Genomic DNA, 18,937 nt, shown 5'->3' on the forward strand with positions numbered 1-18,937 from the left:
CATCCTCCCTCTGCCCCGCAGGTTGTCATGGCCACACAACCTCTGCCCAGGATGTTGTGGCTGCATTTGGGAAACATTGATCTAGATGCTAGCTAGCCTTTTTCTTAATCAAATTCTTTTGTTGATTGTGTGGTGAAATTTAACAATCATATCTCTGGTTCTCTTACTGACCCTCATGATGGTGGCTTTTTTTTTCATTGTCTATTTTCCCCTTTTCCATGGAACTCAAATTTCACATCTTTAATCATCATTTGTACATATTGAGTAGAATTTCCATTTCAGCTTTTCCAGACACCCCTTTGATTCTAATATTTCTTCTTCCTCTTGTTTACATATCATCCATTTTGAGCTGCAGTTCTCTTTCTGCTTCAGCAGCCTCATGCAGCACTGCAGCTGTGATTCTCTCTGCTATTTTTCCTATTCCAGTTTATAGCATAGTAGTTCAATCTGCCAGATCAATAACTTATCATTTTAAATGCTGAAATCTTGGAAACTAAATCAGTCCATAGTTTCTTGAATTCAGGGCTACTCTCTGATTCTGCTTTAGCTTTAGTGAAAATACTTGTTTACAGTTCACATCCCCTAAAAATAGAGGGTGGAGGAGGAATAAGTGACCCATGGGCCAGATGCAGTTCATCAGGATTTAGGGATGTGAACAGATAACCAGTTAACCAATGTCCAGGAGTAGCTGGTCGTCACATGCTGTGGGCTGGGGCAGGGTGGGAGCTGGCTCTATGGGGCTGGCAGCAGCTCCATCTGGGCTAGAGCGGTCCCCTGCCAAGGATCCCATTTAATTAGTTAACTAATTAAATGGGATGTTATATCCTTATAAGGTTTAGCCCCTGGCAGGCCACCAGATGCTTTATTTACTTGCACATCTGGAGGTATGGCTGCTCACAGTTCCTGTTGACCTTGGATCGCTATTCCCTGCAGCTCCCATTGGCTGGAAGCAGTGTGGGCTGGGTTACTGCTTTTCGCAGCTCCCGTTGGCTGGGAATGGTAATCCATGGGAAATGGGAGTTGCGAGAGGCTGTACTTGCAGACGCGCAAGTAAATAAAATATCTGGTGTCTAGGGGCTGCTTATTGCCACCTCTACCTAAAAAGAAGACTCTTGCAAAATCTTTCTCGTTCCTCCCTCAACTCCCACACAATACCTCTTAAGTGGCTCCCAAAATCATTCCACCTTCATTCCCCCAGTATCTCTTAAACCAGCGATTCTCAAACTTTTTGGGCTCCGGAGCCCTTGACATGCGTAAAAATGTGTGCGGCATCTCAGTGGTCCACTGATGGTATGTGTTGTACCTATTGATGTTTCCAGTTTGTCAACCTCGCGGAGCCCCTGGAGATGTCTCGCGGAGCCCAAGGACTCCACAGAGCACAGTTTGAGAAACACTGTCTTAAACAATAACTGTTCACCTCTACATGGGGCAGAAGGTGTTTGCTCAGTTTTCCCTCTTAGCTGGTTGTGATCAAGCTTCTTATCATAGTGTGCTTCCCTGGGGAGAGGAGGAGGCTGCTGCTACATCTGTTGCCATTCCAATGGGTACCTGGAAGGAGAATGACTAGACAGCCTGCTTACTGACTAATCAGAAGCAACCAGATGAATACCTAGCATTATTATTTTATTATTATTCTAATAAATAATGCTTAGATATATTTTATTTAGACTTTTAGATACCTCACTATTTTAGACACTCTGCAATCATAGATAAAATACAGCATCTGTCCTCAGCTTACAGTCTGTAGAAATAAGACAGAGGGGTGGCATGAAGGGATACATCACACCTAGAGAAGGTTTGCATCCATTATATTAGTGCCCCCCCCCCTTTTATGTATTATGACAATAGCAGGAGAGAAGGGGAAATGAAAGGATAACTAAAAGAAAAAAAGGTAGTGGGGAGAGGAGATGGTGAGGGGACCAAATGATGAAATAAAGGAGGGAAAACAATTGGAGAGGGCCATGGAAGGCATCTCTAGTGAGTCTGATGGCATGGCCAAGTGCAAGCAGCTAATCAGCTGAGAGAAAAGCATGTTCAGAGTAAAAACTAAAAAGCATAGTTTGACATCAGTGGCTCAAGGTGACTGCTTAAAACTACTTCTTATCCCCTAGTAGGGATGTTAAGAAGTGTGTAATTTGTTAATTGTGAAGCTGACACAGAGTTATTGCAGAGCTGCAGTGGGGGTAGCTCCCAGGCCCCAGCATGAGCCGGGACTGAGCCAACCTGCCGGCCAGCCTGCTAAAAATTTATTTGGGGGGGAAGGGAGGAGTGCTGTGTGTAGACGGTAGCATTAACCGATAAGCACCTGCTTATCAATTAATCATTTAACCAATTATACTATTAAATCCCTAATCCCCAGCAGCTAGTGGAAAGTGTAGATGAAGTATCCCCTTGCGAGGCAGAATGAAAACAATCACTCCTCCTGGTTCCCCTTTTCCTGTGGCTCACTGTTCCTTGATTTTTCTCCCCTCCTTCCTAGGAATTTATTTAAATAAATAAATAAGGCTACGTCTACACTGGCCAGTCTCGCGCAAGAACGTGTGCAAATGAGCCACCATTTTTGTGCAAGGGGCTTTTGCGCAAGAAGGAGCAGTCTCTACAGTATTCCTTCTTGCTCAAACCCCCCCCCCTCCCCCCAGCAAGAGCCATTCTGCCTGAAAATAAGCGGCAGAACAGCTCTTGCGCAAGAGGGGGGTTTTGTGCAAGAAGGAGCAGTGTAAACTGTTCCTCCTTGCACAAAAGCCCCTTGCTCAAAAATGGTGGCTCATTTGCATATGTTCTTGCTCAAGACTGGACAGTGTAGACATAGTCTAAGATTGTAGCCAGGACAGTCTTCTCCCATCTCCACACTAGGGAATGGAGCAGTAGCTCGTACAAGGCTTCTTTTTCCTCAGCTACCCTTTGGTGGGTCATTTTCATGTTCCAAATTCCCACTCACCAAGGGCAAGTAGGCTTTTTAAACCCTGTCTAGTAAACCAGGGTTAGTTTAACTTTCAGATAACGTGCATAGCTGGGAGTGGGGGTAGAGCAGTGTTCTTCTGCTAAGTTGTAAGCTGAATATTCTTCCTGCTAGTATGGAGCCACATGGAAGCAGCCTTTGGCCTGATTCTTTTCTTTGACAGCTTGGGACACCTGAGAAGACCACAGTATTGTACCTAATCAGGAAGAGGAATGTGGCCAAAAGACCCAGGAGAGGTTTTGGTTTGTAATTTCTAGGACTAGATCGTGGTTCAACAAGCTATTTCTGACAAGAACAACAGGAAGGGATTGTGTATGTGTGCCTGCAGTTATAACCCCCTCTATAACCATCAAAGCAGCTTCACTTAATAGTGAAGGAACCCAAATTGCAAGAAAAAATAGTATCAAGTAATTCCTAATTTGAAATATTAAATAAAACAGAGCAGATCTCTGGTGAGTCTACAGTCTAGGGGTTCTTAACCTTTTCACAATACTGTACCCCTTTCTAGAATCTAATTTGTCTTGCATATTTCTTCTTACTCAAAACTACTTGCTTAGAGAAACAGACATAAAAATACAGAAGTGTCATAGCAGAGTATTACTTAAAAATTGCTTACTTTCTCATTTTAGCTGTTTACAATTTCAGTTTGTACTGACTTCACTAGTGCTTTTTATGTAGCCTGTTGTAAAACTAGGCAAATATCTAGATGAGTTGATGTACCCCATGTAAGACCTCTGCGTATCCCTAGAGATATGCATACCCCTGGCTGAGAACTGCTGCTCTATTTGTTACCCAGTTGTTCACACTTCCAGATTGTGTGTGACTTCACACTGGCAGGTGGAGAGAGAGCTGGAGCTAAGAAAAGTTGAGCTGTTAATAGCATGTTGAGGAAGAGATAATGTATGTGGCTTTAATATTTTAATATTTGATAACATAGTTCAAGGGATTGGGAGTGGCTTTTCCATATCTAACTCTACTCTTCCTGTATCCTACTTCAGGTGAGAGGTGCTATTTTGTGATTCTGGCTGGATTGTAGGGGGAGCCTGTTAACCAATCATTACTGCTTTGTATTTGAGCCAAGAACTGGTTACATGCCTGGCAGCGATTACCATTCATCAGCCCTTCTCCCTGGGAGCCTTGTCCAAGTGCTGGTCTTCAGCTTTTCAGAGCAGAGGAGGTTAAGCAGACTGCCTACTGAGCAATAGGAATTTATCTTCCCTTGAGAGCTTGTATTCTATCTCTCGCTGGCTAAGAATGGCATAATTCCTTTGAGAGTGGCAAGCAATTTACTGCCATTTCCTTGTGACTGCCTGCAGGATGGGTTTTGGGTGAAAATTTGAACAGAAACCGAAGAGCTTAGTTTGTGGAAGTTAGGCACAATTCTCACACATCTTCCTGTACAAAGTTGCAGTATTTATTTAGATCTTGTCTTTTAGTACTTTTAATTGTAAAATATATCTACCCTTTTGTGCTTGTGAAAATAAAGGTGTTAATGCTGGCCATAGTCAGACAGAGAGCAAGCAGGAGCTGTGTACCCTCACGTCTTTCCATATACCTCAGTCCTTAGCTGTACAACCTACGGCCCCATGTCTCCAAGAAGCTGCCAGTCATGATTTTTATTTTTTTATTTAAAATAATGTCCCTGTTTCAGCCTAGTTCTGCAATCTAGCCACCTCTATTCACTTACCATGTGTTTAGAACAGTGATTTTCAAATTGGATCAGGACCCCAGAATAGGTTGTGACACTGCATTTTAATGGGGTTGCCACGGCTGGTTTAGGGTTGCTGGGCCCCAGGCCTGAAATCTGAGCCCTACCACATGGGGCTGAGGTTACAAGCCCCCTGCCTGGGCAGAAGCTTTGGCTCCCTCCTTCCCTCCCCCGAGCTAGTAGGACTTGCAGGCTCAAGCTTTGGTCCTTCCTTCTGTGGCCATATAGTAATTTTGATAGAAGGGGGGTCACAGTGCAATTGAGGTTAGAGAACCTCTGGCCTGAATGATCTAGAGAAACTTTGATATAGGGATTAAAATGTGATATGGGGGTTAAAATGTGTTTATTTGTATAAATGTGTATCTGCTGAAATTTTCAGGTGAATACATCTTTACATGTGGGGGGAGAGAGATGGGAACCAGTACTTGGTGAGCTGGCTTTTAAGTCAGCTCCCCATGAGCACCAGTTCCCGTTTTCACCCCCCCTTCCCCCAACTGTCTCTGTATCAGAGGCATGGGGGGGGCAGTCAGGTTAGTGGGAGAGGGGCTGTGTGTAATCAAGAGGATTAACTGATGAGCCCAGGCTTATCAGTTAACTGTGTATTTAACTACACATTTACATCCTTAATAGGGATGTGAAAGGTTAACTAGTAAACATCACTATTATTGGATTTTGCTTACCAGTTCCAGTTAACCATTAACTGGTGTGGACTGGACCAGATCCCCACCTGATACAGGGTGGAGGGCTGCACCAGCTCTGGAGGCAGGGGCCTGCCTCAGGGAGGACTGGGCTAGAGCAGCCCCTGCCTGGGGCGGAGGGTGCTCCAGCCCAGCCTCAGGTCCGCTCCAGCCCAGTGGGTCTGGAGCGGCCCACCACCCCGTTTAATTGGTCAACCGGGTTAAACATCATGTTTAACTGGTTAACTAATTAAACAGGATTTTACATCCCTATTCTGATACCATGTGTATGTTACAAGAATCTCCATAATAGAGACTCATGGGTCATTTTATGTCTGTATACATTGACAGGTAAGCAGCTGTATTTCATCAGTTTCTGATGTGTGAAGGAGGGTAGGAAACTGGAAAGAAGTGGGGAATAGTTGGGGGGGGGGGTTGTGGTTCTTTCATCCTCTGTTGAAAAAAGCAGATGACTCTGGGTCCCAGGAGGTGAGGCTATTAGATTGTCAGTGTGTTGTGAAAAGTAGCAGCATCTGCCAGAGTGGAGACTTGTTCAGCAGCAGGAGTATGAGCAGTAGATGATCTCTGCCTCAAGCAGTCAATGGAATTGCAGTCCAATGGGGAATTGCTGTTGCAGGGGTTATTGCAGGCAACCTTTGTAATAATCCAGTTAGTCAGGCAGACTATAGAAGGGAGATAAAGGGCCAATTCCTGCACTTTGGTCTTCTCACTTTTTTGAAATGTCTTACTCTTCTGTCCATCACCAACACACACACAGTGAGAAAAAAATTCCTGACCCATTCTGATCTAGGGATGTGGGTTAACTGCTAAGCATTACTCTTTAAAAAAATGTAAATGAACCAAAAAAGGGCACATTCAGCATATGGGAAAGTGAAGCTCGCAGATTTTGAAGCCGCATCCTGAGAAGATCAGAATAGACTGGGCAGCAACTATATGTGGGGGATTGGTACAAAATAGAACAAATGTTTTGAAAAAGGCAAGATATTGTTTTATAGGTGTTTTGACAGTTTTTTGTCTGCAATTAAATTGCACAATACACTCTTCAAAATATTCTATTTAGTTTGAAGATATCTTTCCACAACTTCAACTCATGCTCTGCTGCTCCATTTCTTCTGCTCTTTTTGATTGTGCTATGTATAAGAAAAAGCATTGTGGAGAATACATGTGGGAGCACCCTCTTTTATTGGTGCAGTGCTGTGGCACTTCAAAGGAGCGGGACGTGCTTCAAAGGAATAACACTGAGCATTCAGAGCTCCATTTAAGAAGAATGGCTGATTTGGGCTATGCCATGTTAAAATTATTAACCTTGGTTGGCCATGTCTAAGGCCTTGTCTACACTGGCATGTTTTGTTGCCCAAACCTGCCTTTTGATGACTAAACAGTGAACACGTTTATATTACAATGTAAGTGTTGTCAGGAAAAACACCCAATTTTGGCAGCAAAAGTCTTCCACCCCTGCAAGAGACTTCTGTCTTTTCCCCTCCGTTTGTTGCTGATAAAGAGCCAGTGTGGACTTTGTTTGTTTTGTGGAGAGAACTGGCTTCTGCCAGTATCCCACAATGCCTGCCCTGATGGCTCTATTCAGTGTTTTGTGATCCTCTGTTGCCTTGCATGCATGTGCTGCTCCTCTTTCAAAGAGGAGGGGAAGGAGGCAGAAATATCTGACAACTGAGTGAGATGCTTCATTTGGGGAACCAAAAAAAAAAAAGATGGAATGCTCTTGTTCTGCTGCTGTTGTAAGGGGAGAGCTGGAGAGACTGTTATGCTGCTTTGGTATTACTTAGGAAGAGCTTGCAGAAATAAGAGGGAATCCTAAGAAACACAGGGATCAGTTCTGCCTTCCCACAACACTGCAATGTGGAATGTCTATCCATATTGCCCTGTTGGCAGAGCAAAGAAAAGCAGCTAGTGATGTGGCCATGAAATGTTGACAGCGGGAGGCAGAAAAACTGGTTTGACCATTTTTCACTTTTGGCGACTTTTGCATGTTAACAGCATTTTTGTTGCCAAACCTTCCCAATATGGACATAGTCTAAATGTGAGAAGGGAGGGGATGGGGCAGCAGATGGGTAGAGAGCCTTGTGATTCAGGACTCTTGAAGAAGCATTTTGAGCGTAATTGCCATGGATGAAACTAGGACTGGTGTCAAGAGTTTTTCGTGGGGGGAATTCTGCACCAAAAAAATTAAATATATTTTTAAAGTCTGCATATTTTATTTGTCAAACTAGCACAATATAATCATGCCAGTTACAGTTATTTTGGTAATTTATTGCAAAATACCTGTCAGCAACTATGAAGCTAGACAATAAAAAAGATTCAGGACATGATTTTTGACAAATAGATTCCTTACTAGCTATATTAATACAGAACTTTAAGTAATAATTCATTTAAATTACAATCCAGAAATGTATTTCCTGCACCCCTCAGAAGCAGTGCAAAGGCTTGGGGGAGTCGAATAATGGAGGAACTGAGGAATAGGCAAGGAATTGCTGGGAAGAATCCTGAGTGTGAACTTGGAGGATTGTTGATTGTGGGTGGAAGAAGTATGGAATAGTTGTGTTTTGTGTTGCAGTTTGTAGCAAGCTTCCCCCATGGCTGATGCCTAGCTTTTCTCATTCAAGCTGCCTTTGTCCCCAGTGTCCTTACACTCCCCCTCAGCACTCTCTCCCTCCGTTTCCATTTGGTCCTGCATTCCCTATGCTCGTTCAGATCCTGTCCTAGTCTATCCTTCCCCACAGACCCTTCTGAGCCCGTCTGTGATCACCAGCAGTCCCAAGTGCTCTGTGCTGTCTGGACTCCCTTCCTCCCCCTACTTATTGAGGCTGGTTAAAGTCCCAAGGATTACAAAACTTACCTGGAGGTCCAAGCAGTTTGGGTGTAAAATTAAAGTCCTGGAAGTTTTACCTTTAGGGGTAATATTCTAGAAAGTAAAAATAAGTTGGTTCTCTTATTCTGGACTTCAGGATCACTTTCTTATGTCATGAATATTGTACTACTTTTCATGACTGAAGATTGCTGCTTAAAAAACACTAAAGACTTGATTTAGTAAAGGATACTGCAATCACTGTTAAAGTGCATTGGCATAGCTGTGAGAAGACAGGATTTGTATAAGTTAGGAGAACTGGTGTGTCAGACTTTCCTGTTGATTACATCTGCTTTGATTCAAAGAGATACCTGGCATATGGGTGGAGTTAATTTTGCTTTCATATGCTGTCATTTACATGTCATGACATCCTTCACTGTAGGTGTGGTATGGTGGGGAGAGTAGTGAATGTCTGTCAGTTTTTTTTTTTCCTGATTTAAAAAAAATATATCACAAACCCCTACTTACTATGGAGCAGTGTGTCTTAAACTATGTTGCACGGAACACTGGTGTTCGATGAACAACTTGCAGGTGTGCTGTGACCTCTTCTTTGTTTTTGTTACCTCTTTGTTTTTATCTTGTTTTGTCTTGACAATTTTTTTAAAGAAAATTTTCATAGGTGTTCCGCATACAAAATATTATTGTTTGGTGTTCCGTAGTCTCAAAAAGTTTAGGAAACACCGCTATAGAGACAGGAACTTCTCTAGGATCATCTGAGACTGGCTTGCTAGTAAAAGACTCGTTTTAGATCTATATCTGTCATCATCAGCAATCCCTTGAGGTTGAGAATGATCTGTTTCACATGTTTTACTTTTCAGGGGTCTTTTTGATGATTGAGGAGTCCAATCCTTGAGCCACAGGTTCGTTGGCAGATGGCACGCAGCATTAGAAGAAAGGGTTGGGCCACAATTGCTGTGTGACAGTTATCTTTCCTTTCTTTTCTGGCATTTTTCTACAACCGGAGCTGGGCATCTATGTGTAGTCTGTGTTCAAAAGACAATTGTTGTGGTCCAAATTTCAATTCAAGCACCAGTTGGTTCAAGCACATTTTTAGTGTTACTGATCCTTATATAAAGAAGGAACAATTCCACCTGTCAGAAACAAACTTTCTTCAAAAGCTTACATGAGTTTATACTTTTGGAAAAACACTTATTTAAGTTACTCTCTGAATGAAATACATACGAGGCTTAATTCTCTAAAGCCATTCAGGTTACAGTTAAGTCAATGAGGAACTCTGACTCTATTGCAGTGGTCCCTGACCTTTTGGGGCTGCTGGGCACCCAGGGGTGGGTTCGCCCATGCGCCTGGGGCCGGCACCGCGCATGAAAATTAAAAGTGGTCATCAGTTAAGTTCTCCTGCTATGAAAATAAATATATCCCCATATTTTTATCTCTGAAGACCTTTATTTTGGAGATACAGCATCCCTGTGGCATTGGTTTCCTCCCTCCAGTGGCATTTCCATTAGTACCAGGTAAACCTCATCTTTATATTGTCTGACAAAATGCTCAGGTTGGCCCCAGTCTTCTTGGAGAGGCATGTCAGTGGTAATAAAGATTCGGCCCAATGAATCAGATAATGATTTTATACTAACTGTGACCCCGATCTCCATTTTGCCAATTCTCATTTTCAAGTTGCCACAGACATGTTTAAGTCCTCATACTAGAATTCCAGTGCTGAGGTCGTCATTGTATTCTGAAACACCTGCCAAAAGACTGGACAGTGGTAGCATAGGGGGTGCAAGGAATGTAGAAAGTTCTATTGATCTGTTAGCTGTTAGAGTTGTCTGTCTGACAGCGAGTGCATACCACTACAGTGCAAAAGGGTATGGAACCCGTTATTTGATGTTTGAAGGGGATGTAGTGTAAAGAGTGACCTTTGGGACCTGATGCTTCTTGATACATTTTGAGAAAGTAATGCTTGAAACTACTGAAATTTGTGTGGTGGAAATACCAAGAAAACGTATATGGAGGAAGGAGATAAAGAGCTCACCTATTTGCTAATATTTCTACCTTCCTATCCCTTTCAGAAATGTTCTCACTGCCAGGAGCCAGGAGCCACCTTAGGCTGCTACAACAAAGGTTGCTCCTTCCGATACCATTACCCGTGTGCCATCGATGCAGGTAAGAAAAAATAAGACTAATAATATCTTACACTTACAGGACACATGCTGCCCCTGAAGTATTCTAGAATTCTTTACAAAATAGTAATGTATGGGATGGTGCACAATAAAACACTGCATAGCAGCATTTGAGAACAAGTTGGGTTGAGAAATGAAAGAGAATATTTTTAATACTGAAGAAAGAATTGTAAAATTGTAGAATGCAACTAAAAAATATTGACTTTGCCATAACATGGGAGATTAATCCCCTTTCTCTGTGAAAAATGACTTTAAGGGCTCCAAATAATCAGAACCTCTGATTTTTCATGTCATCAGAAAGATAGCTCCTCCTGCGGTGATACGCTCTTTAGCAATACGATTGGGCATTAGCCCAATACAGATTCCAAATGGAAAACGTCACCTGCCGAGTTATAAACACCACTTCCAGCAGCTTCTAATTTGTGCCCATGCAGGTCTCTAATCCAAGCACTGACTCTGGTCAGCTATAAAGCATCAGTCTGGGATGGTGTAGCTGGTAGAGGAGTTGCTCCTATTGCTCAGTCATTAGAGTATTAGTGCTGTCTGTGTGTTCAGTGGTCCTTATGATTGTAATGTCTGGTGTGAACATAGATTATTTAGAACAGTGGCTCTCAACCAGTGGTTAGAGGAGTAGTTTTTAGGAGGCTGGCAAAAATAAACCAGAGAGGAGGGCCAACATTACTCACTGGGGTCCCTGGCAAAAAACTGAAGCCAAAGCCCAAGCAACTGTACTTTTTCTGGGCCCCCTGTGAAATCAGGCCCTAGAGAATTGCCATTCTCGCTACTCCATAACACCTTGCTTTTCATGTGCCGGATACGTAGAAAAAACAGTTGTTGTGAACCATGGAGTTTTTATAGCATGTTGGAGGTGGGGGGGAAGCGGGAGAGACCTGAGAGGAAAAAGGGTTGAGAATAATACCTCATTTAGAAAACAGATTGGACATTTGAATGGTCCAAAAATTATTTGTCAAATATTTTAAAGCACTATTTTATTAGAAGAGTAACAGTGTTCATGAAGAAGAGTAAGACCTTATGGTCTGCAGTAGAGTTACCCTTATTACCAGAAACAAGTTATTTAACTGAGTTATTTTAACTCAGAAAAATGCTAAATTAGTAAATGAAATTCTACAAAATGAAAGAATGGAACCATGATTAAATCAAATAGGTAGGGCATTCTTGCTGGAATATTTGAAAATATTTGACCAAGGTCAAATAATAGGTGGTCAGCTGACATTATTTTACTGATTGATAGACCAGTTGGCCAAACCTAGACAAGATATTTCATTGCAGGAGAAGTGATGAATTTCCTGAACTTCATAGCTTCCTGTGTATGACTGTACAGCACTTGCAAAATAGGGCCCCCTTGTGCATATGCATTGAGACACTCTTTAAATTACATGACATTTTCCCCCAAAGGAACCATGCTCAGTGCACAATAGAGCATTGAAGTATATTGACCACTTGGGATGGCATAACTACAGGGGAAGCTAAATTTACACAGAATTGGAGTGATGGCTATTGTTCTAGCAACACTTCTCCACATTTGGAGAAGCAAAGGTATTTCTGTGAAGTGCAAAATGAAATTGTTGCAGTCTCTTCTTGTCAGCATCTTGCTTTATGCATGTTAGACATAGGCCGTGTCCAGACTCGGGTTTTTTCGGGAAAAGTAGCCTTTTCCCGAAAAAATTTCCCCTGCGTCCAGACACAAGCCGCGTTCTTTCGAAATTATTTCGAAAGAACGCGGCTTTTCTTTCGATGGCGGTAAACCTCATTTCACGAGGAAGAACGCCTTCTTTCGAAAGTTCCTCTTTTGAAAGAAGGCGTTCTTCAATGTAAAGAGGCCGTCTTCAAAAGAGAGCATCCAGACTCGCTGGGTGCTCTCTTTCGAAAAAGCGGATTTCTCTTTCGAAAGATCCGCCTGCAGTCTAGACGCGATCTTTCGAAAGAGCCTCTTTCGAAAGAAGCCTGCAGTCTAGACATAGCCATAGATACTACAGAAACAAGACATTGAAGCTGTCTGCCTTCGAAGTGAAATGCTACAGGTTATTGCGTTAGCTATACATTACCTTGTTGGTGGTATGCAATCACCCAAATTTGCAGCATAACTATAGTGACACTTGATAACAATAAGATGGTCAAAGAAAACTTGAGTTTGCTAGACATATTGATTGGGTGAGTGGAGGAAGACTGAGAGCAAGTTTTGCAGGGATTGGCTCTGAATGCCAAGTTCATGGGGAACCAGTGGCAGCAAGTGTGATAAACGATATGGCTGACTCAGTGGTCTGCAGACTGATGTGTTTCACAAGGGTGTATGAGGACATCTGGAGGAAGATTGCTGGCCCATGGATTTGTGTGTCTTACTGTTCATTGTAATGTGACTTTATGGTGCTTTGCTATGGGAATAATAATAATATGGAGATTGCTATGGTTAACATTTCATCTGTGTTTAGCTTTCATCTGTTCAAATTTATAAAGAGCCACTGACGTCTGAGATAACTTACTAGGAACATCTCCATGGAAACAGGATCCTTGTTTCTTGAGATTTTGCATCCACTCCCTCTGTTTGTTCTTCACCTGGAGTCAAATCCTGATTGTTACATCACAGTTGTCTCCACAGCATCCATATTATGTGAAATTACAAACAAAGGATTTGTACTCCATAACAGAATAACTAGCAAAAGGTGAACTTTTAAGGAACAAAAATCCTCTTTGCTTGCAGGAGAGTGAGAGCGAGAGAGAGAATGAATACTAGGAGATACAAGCATAACTGTGTGTTACTATCTAAAATTATCTCTTGGAGTTGATTTTTAAAGTTTACTTGTCTAGGAAATGGGAATGTTTGACCTTAGGTCTCCAGCTCAAATCCAGGTCAGGTTGGTAGTAAGCAGAAGTTTTTGCCATTTTATGAATAGTCAGTGGCTGTTGTGAAATGATATGATGATGTATATCCCATTCCCAGTGCAAATATAAGCATCCCTGACCTTTCAGACTAATTACCAGAGTTAGCATTAATTGATTCCAATGTTGGTATTTATGGGGGGGAAACAAAGATTGAATAATATTGAGCTTTTTTTCACCCTCATGTGTAGTCCGGGACATTGACAGGAAACTGTGTGTGGAAGCTTATACTGCCACTACATGTATCCATACCAGGAGCGGGCAATAATTTTTGAAGGGGGGGCCACTTCACAAATTTTGGAAGAGGCCGCGGACTGACCCCTAAAGGGGCAGGGCCTTGGGTGGAAGGGGAGGGGTTGAGAGCTACCCTACTGGGAGCTTTGCTTGGCCTGGAGTCCCTCTCCTCCCCCCGCTTCCGGCCAATGGAAGAAGCCTGGAGCAGATGGGGAGGATGCTTGGGGCTAGGCTCCTCCCAGAATTGTCTGGGGTGGAGGCTTAGAATTCACATAACACAGCTCGCAGCCACCTGGCAGACACAAGCCCTTTGAACAGAAGCAATTGAAAGAGCTCGTGTCTCCTGGGCAGCTCCCAGGCAACAGGCCAGTGGGACCGAGAGCTGCGAGCCCTTTCAGTTGCTTCTGTTTAAAGGGCTTGCACCTGCCATGTTGTTGTCAGGCAAAGCAGCCACCCAACAGGCACAAGCCCTTTTAATAGAAGCAGTTGAAAGGGCTCCCGCGTCTCCAGCTCCCTAGCAACGCACTAGAGGTGCCGGGAACTGTGAGCCCTTTAAACTGTTTCTATTTAAAGGGCTCTCGTGTTCCCTGTGACTGTCGGGCAACATGTTGCCCAACAGGTGTGGGGAAGGCACGAGCCCTTTAAATTGAAGAAGTTAAAAGGGCTCATAGCTTCAGTGCCACTAGCGTGTTGCTAGGGAGCCAAAGACACAAGCACTTTCAACTGCTTCTATTTAAAGGTCTCTCGCGCCTTCCCTGGGGCTGCTAGGCAAGGTGCAGGCGTGACACGAGCCCTTTAAATAGAAGCAGTTAAAAAGGCTCGCATGTCTCTGGCTCCCAGGCAACGGGCTAGGGGGCAAGGCCTGGAACTGCCTTGGGGGCTGGATCAAAGCCCAAGGCGGGCCACATCCAGCCTGCTGAGAAACTTTTGCCCACCCCTGGTCCATACCATTGGGGGATACATCGAGGATTTCATCTGTCACCAGTGCTGAATTCACTAAAAGGAGAAAATAATCTCTCTTAATATTTTCAGGTTTGTTCTGATAGTTATTGTATTGTAATTCATGGTAGAGTCTCATTAGGGATTTTGCACATCTTTATAAAGAGACAGCAGTCTTTGCTACGCTGCATTTGAAATTGTTACCCTTAGTGTAGGGTTAAGGATGTTAACTAACGAGTAATTTGCTAGTTGATGGAATTTCCATCAACTAGTCAATAGGCACTTCCACATTCCTCCTTTGAAATGTACAGAGCCCCCACTGGCATTTGAAATGTACAAGAGCCACGGCATTTCAAAGTGGCAGCACCACACTTTGAAGTACCCTCTCTTTCTCCCCTCCCTCTCTCCGCCCCCCTCCCCCCCCCGCTGCCTTTATCTGATAGAGGCAGCAATGGGGGGGAATCGATTAGTCGACTTGACTATCCAATAAGCACTGGCTTATCAGATAGTCAACTAGTCATTAACATCCTTGGGGGGGGGGGGGGGGGGGAGAGGGTTCTTTTAAAAAAAAAAATCTGAGTAACTAGCCTATTGGATGTGACTTTCTTTTGATTCAGGCCAGGAGCATCGATTTTGAAACTGAGAAGCACTTCATGCCAGCAAAGCAAACTCTGCTTGGGTGTCTAGAAAGCATTGCATTTGACCCGCCCCTCCCCCCCCCCCGTGTGTTGTCTGTTAAACTCTTCTAGCAGATTAGAATAGCAGGGAGCTGTAGTTAGGCTATATACCTAAGAACGCTTTAAATTAGTACTTTTTTGAATCATTATGCTATTTTCTGGCAATCTGAGGACATGAAGTCATAACTGCCTTGTTGAAATATTGGCTGAATAACACCAGGTATTTGGAAGTGGTGTCAAAAGTTTGATCAGGAATGGGGTAGCAGCATAGATTATGATACCTGCAGATGTAGCTGAACCCCCTAAGGAGAGTGCACTGCTGTTTTGTAAAATGGAAATATGGGGCACTAGGAAATCCCTAAGGAGAAGGCTGGAGCTCCAAAGTGTGCATTGCCTTGTTGATTTTAGTGTGCCGTCTTCTGTAGTCACAGTACTTACGGTTCCAGGGGCTGTTGATCTCTTAACAATGATAATGTCACTCTTAGAAACAAACTTGATCTGTTCTAATGTCTAAAAATGTGAAGTAATAACACCGTTTCTTAGATTAGTGAAGTTTCACATTTACAGTGTGAGAGCAGGTGTAAGAGCGGTAGGCGTGACCCTGCTACAAGCATGATGCCAAAGAATAAAATTCGATCACTAGATTTGGGGTTGGAAATAATCACAACACACATGAACACCAACTTTTTTCTGCTCCTGATATTGTAGGGACTTGGAATAAACACTTTCCTCAGAAGCAAGAAGCAGGGATAATATACCAAGATAAGATGAGTGTATCTGATTTTCCTGTCTTTGTATTTTAAGGGTTTGAGCCCATAAAGCCAGGAGAGATTTGTGTGTTTGCTCTGACATTTAGTCCTTATGCAACAATAATGAGTATGGGGAAATTTGGGCTTGGAATATTGATTGCTGAAAGGACAAGTATCACTCAGGTCTCTTGATAACTAAATTTAATAAAATATCCTGAAACCCCTGTATCCCCCAAAAACCCAAATAGTAATTATAGAAAAGATCTCTGAATATAATGTATACCTGAATCAAATTGCTGTTTGTCTTCTCTTTTAGATTGTTTACTAAACGAAGAGAATTTCTCAGTGAGGTGCCCCAAGCACAAGGTAAGAAACTTCTTCACCAGCTAGGTGCATTCAGTGATGCCCTCTGCTGGGCTTTATCTACATTTGTTTTACTAAAGTAATTGTATACCCAGATAACATGTTTTAGAAGGAAGAGACACTTTTAAATGAAGCCTTATGGGTGAGTGGTTCTGTGGGGATGCATTTTTGGGGACAAGAATACAGATTATTTAAGAAGATCTGTGAAGCTTACTATTTGTCTTTAAGGTTTGCTGTCTAGACCTTCAGATAATTTTTATGAAACCAGCTTTATTTCCCATCTCTTATGGTATAGTCAACATGCTGCTTCTTTTTGGGTGCTATGTTGCAAACTTTTTGGTGAAAATTCTTTCTAGGATTTACCAAGGGATGCAAGAAGGAAGGAAAAATATCCCATGGAAAAGCTTTTAATCTGCTCTTGGAAGCAAGAACCTGCCAAAGATAGAAGCAGTTTGTCATAGTTCAGCATCAGTTACCAGGTTGACTATAGTTGCTCAGCTGATTCTACTTCTCTCACATCCTCAATACAAATGACTGAAGCATCAGTCTGTGTAACTGGTGGCTCATAGAAATCTATTTAAAATGTGTGAGAGTATAAACAGCACAACATGTAATTTAGATTGGAGGAGTGTGTGTGTGGTAGGGAGGATTCTGTTAGGACCTGCAAGACTGATTCTGAGAATTCAGGTACTTGTCAGCAGCTCTCATCTGCTGTGTCTTGGATTATTAGAGTGACATCTGGTGGCTTCTGGTATTTTTACAAGGTTGTTTTGTAAGATAAAATCTTTATAAAGGGGAAAAGTATATTGAACATGTGTTTTTACCATAACAAGATATTTTTATGTATTTACGTCCCCCCCCCCACCCTTTTAAAAAAAGTAATGGTGGTTAGTTTTTTTTTTTTTTTGGATGGCTTGTTCTTTGTTTAAAAATTCAGATCCTGTCTAGCCTGGAAGACACTAAAACTTTGGTTCTCAACTTGTAAGCAGTGAACAACCTCACTTTTTCTTATCCTTTTATTTAAAAAAATAGTTCTAGTCGTTATAGTTACAGAGAGAACCTCAAAAATGGAGAACCAAGCATAAACCAATGCACTAATTAATGCCTGCCTCACTCTACAGCAAAAGTATCAACTGTCCCCAACAGCTGGATGAAACTGGTCATCTTTTTTCGGACACTTTTTTCTAGTGTGATTGTGAAGAATCCATAACACAAGATTTCCTGTTTTTGCTCTTATAGGGTTAAAAAATTAAAAATAAAATAAACTTTTAAAGTTTTTCAGAATTCAGTTCTTGTACATAGGTTGGGTTGGCAGTGCTTATTACAGATTGAAGCTTTCTAGTCCGGAAATTTTGAGATTTGACTGGTTCTGAATGGGAGATTTTTCTGGTCTGTGGGAGGTCAATATTGTCTAGCAGCATTACCAACACTTCCACTGCTTTTGGGGCTATTAGAGGACATTTAAGGGTAAATTAGAGCTAAATAATGGCACAGAACACTGAGAGCTAGGACTGGTGGCTATAAACAAACTTTATAGGACCGCGGGAAACTTGGCCACACCCATGTTAAGTGGACATCCGGCTACCTAAAATCATTCCAGACGATGGATGTTCCTAGACAAGATAGTTCTGGATTAGAGAGGTTCAACCTGTAGTATTTGCAATGATGGTCCCAAACTATCATAGGAAAACCATTAAAACACAGCAGCCTTTTGACTAGAATACAGGCTATTGTATCAGCGGTTTGAATATCGTTCCTTCAAATCCTACCAGTGAACTGAACTGAGGATAACAGTAGAGTGCTTAATAGAGCTGTAAAAGTATGACACTTACAAACAGTAAGCCCAGTGCAAATCTATTTTATGGAAGAAATTGGCATTCATCATCTGCAGCCTCTCTTGCATGCTGAAGTCTGGTCATAGTAAAATTTTGAGTGACTCGTTTGAGCTCGAGAGAATGGAAGGGTTTTCCTTGCTTGAATATGGCTCTGCTCTTGCTGAATGCTTCATTGATCAGCATTAGTTTGCTCCAAATCCTCCTGGCAAAAATTACGTGGGTTCTCAGCCTGGGATCATGACCACTTTATCCTTCCAATATTATAAATGCTGAGGGGGGCCAAGTGGCTAGTGATGGTTGTGGGGTAATCCTGATATGAAGAAAAAGGGTCTTGAGGTGGACATGTTTGATAATCGCTGTTAAAAAAAATTGTGGCTTTGCAAGAGAGCCAGAAGGGTGAAATTGAGGAACTGAGAGAGAAAAGGACTTTTAGTTACACTGTTCAAAGCTCTTTGCTTTTTGTTAATGCCTATTTTAAGTTTAGTAGCTAATTAACACCAGACATTCCATCTCTTTAATTGAGGTTTGATATCTAACTTTATAAATCCTCTGAGCTATCAGTGGTTGCTTCATCAGAGCCAGGGATGGTCACGTTCAACTTTGCTTTTAGGGCGGAATAAAAGTGGTGGAGGAGAGAATGTCAGGCTTCTTGTATACACCATAAAAGGGCAACTGCTTGATGTTTAAGAAGTCTGTTGGAAATCACCTTTAAAAGGTTTTATTGAGATTTTTCCTTTTTCTTGTTAAATTATATGTATTTTAAGTGTAAAACAAAACTCTCCATTCTTGCTTAATGACAACTCTTGTCATGGGGAAAATCCTGCCTAAAAATCTGTATTATCTCATTCCAGTGTACTGACTTTTCTTTCTCTCTTT

The 18,937-nt window shown here is 42.2% G+C and overlaps 1 protein-coding gene across 11 annotated transcripts in view; it reads left to right on the forward strand.

Moving 5' to 3' along the window:
• The window catches only part of TCF20 (transcription factor 20), a 198,305-nt gene that overhangs the window by 166,348 nt on the left and 13,020 nt on the right, over positions 1-18,937 (forward strand). For all 11 annotated transcript variants that reach the window (XM_075935696.1, XM_006120503.4, XM_006120506.4 and 8 more), the window contains 2 exons: positions 10,256-10,349; positions 16,180-16,229. In XM_075935696.1, the coding sequence (XP_075791811.1) occupies positions 10,256-10,349; positions 16,180-16,229 (144 nt within the window). The remainder of the gene's footprint in view (positions 1-10,255; positions 10,350-16,179; positions 16,230-18,937) is intronic.

The sequence above is a fragment of the Pelodiscus sinensis genome, chromosome 1 (genome assembly GCF_049634645.1).
Source record: "Pelodiscus sinensis isolate JC-2024 chromosome 1, ASM4963464v1, whole genome shotgun sequence".
Lineage (NCBI taxonomy): Eukaryota > Metazoa > Chordata > Testudines > Trionychidae > Pelodiscus > Pelodiscus sinensis.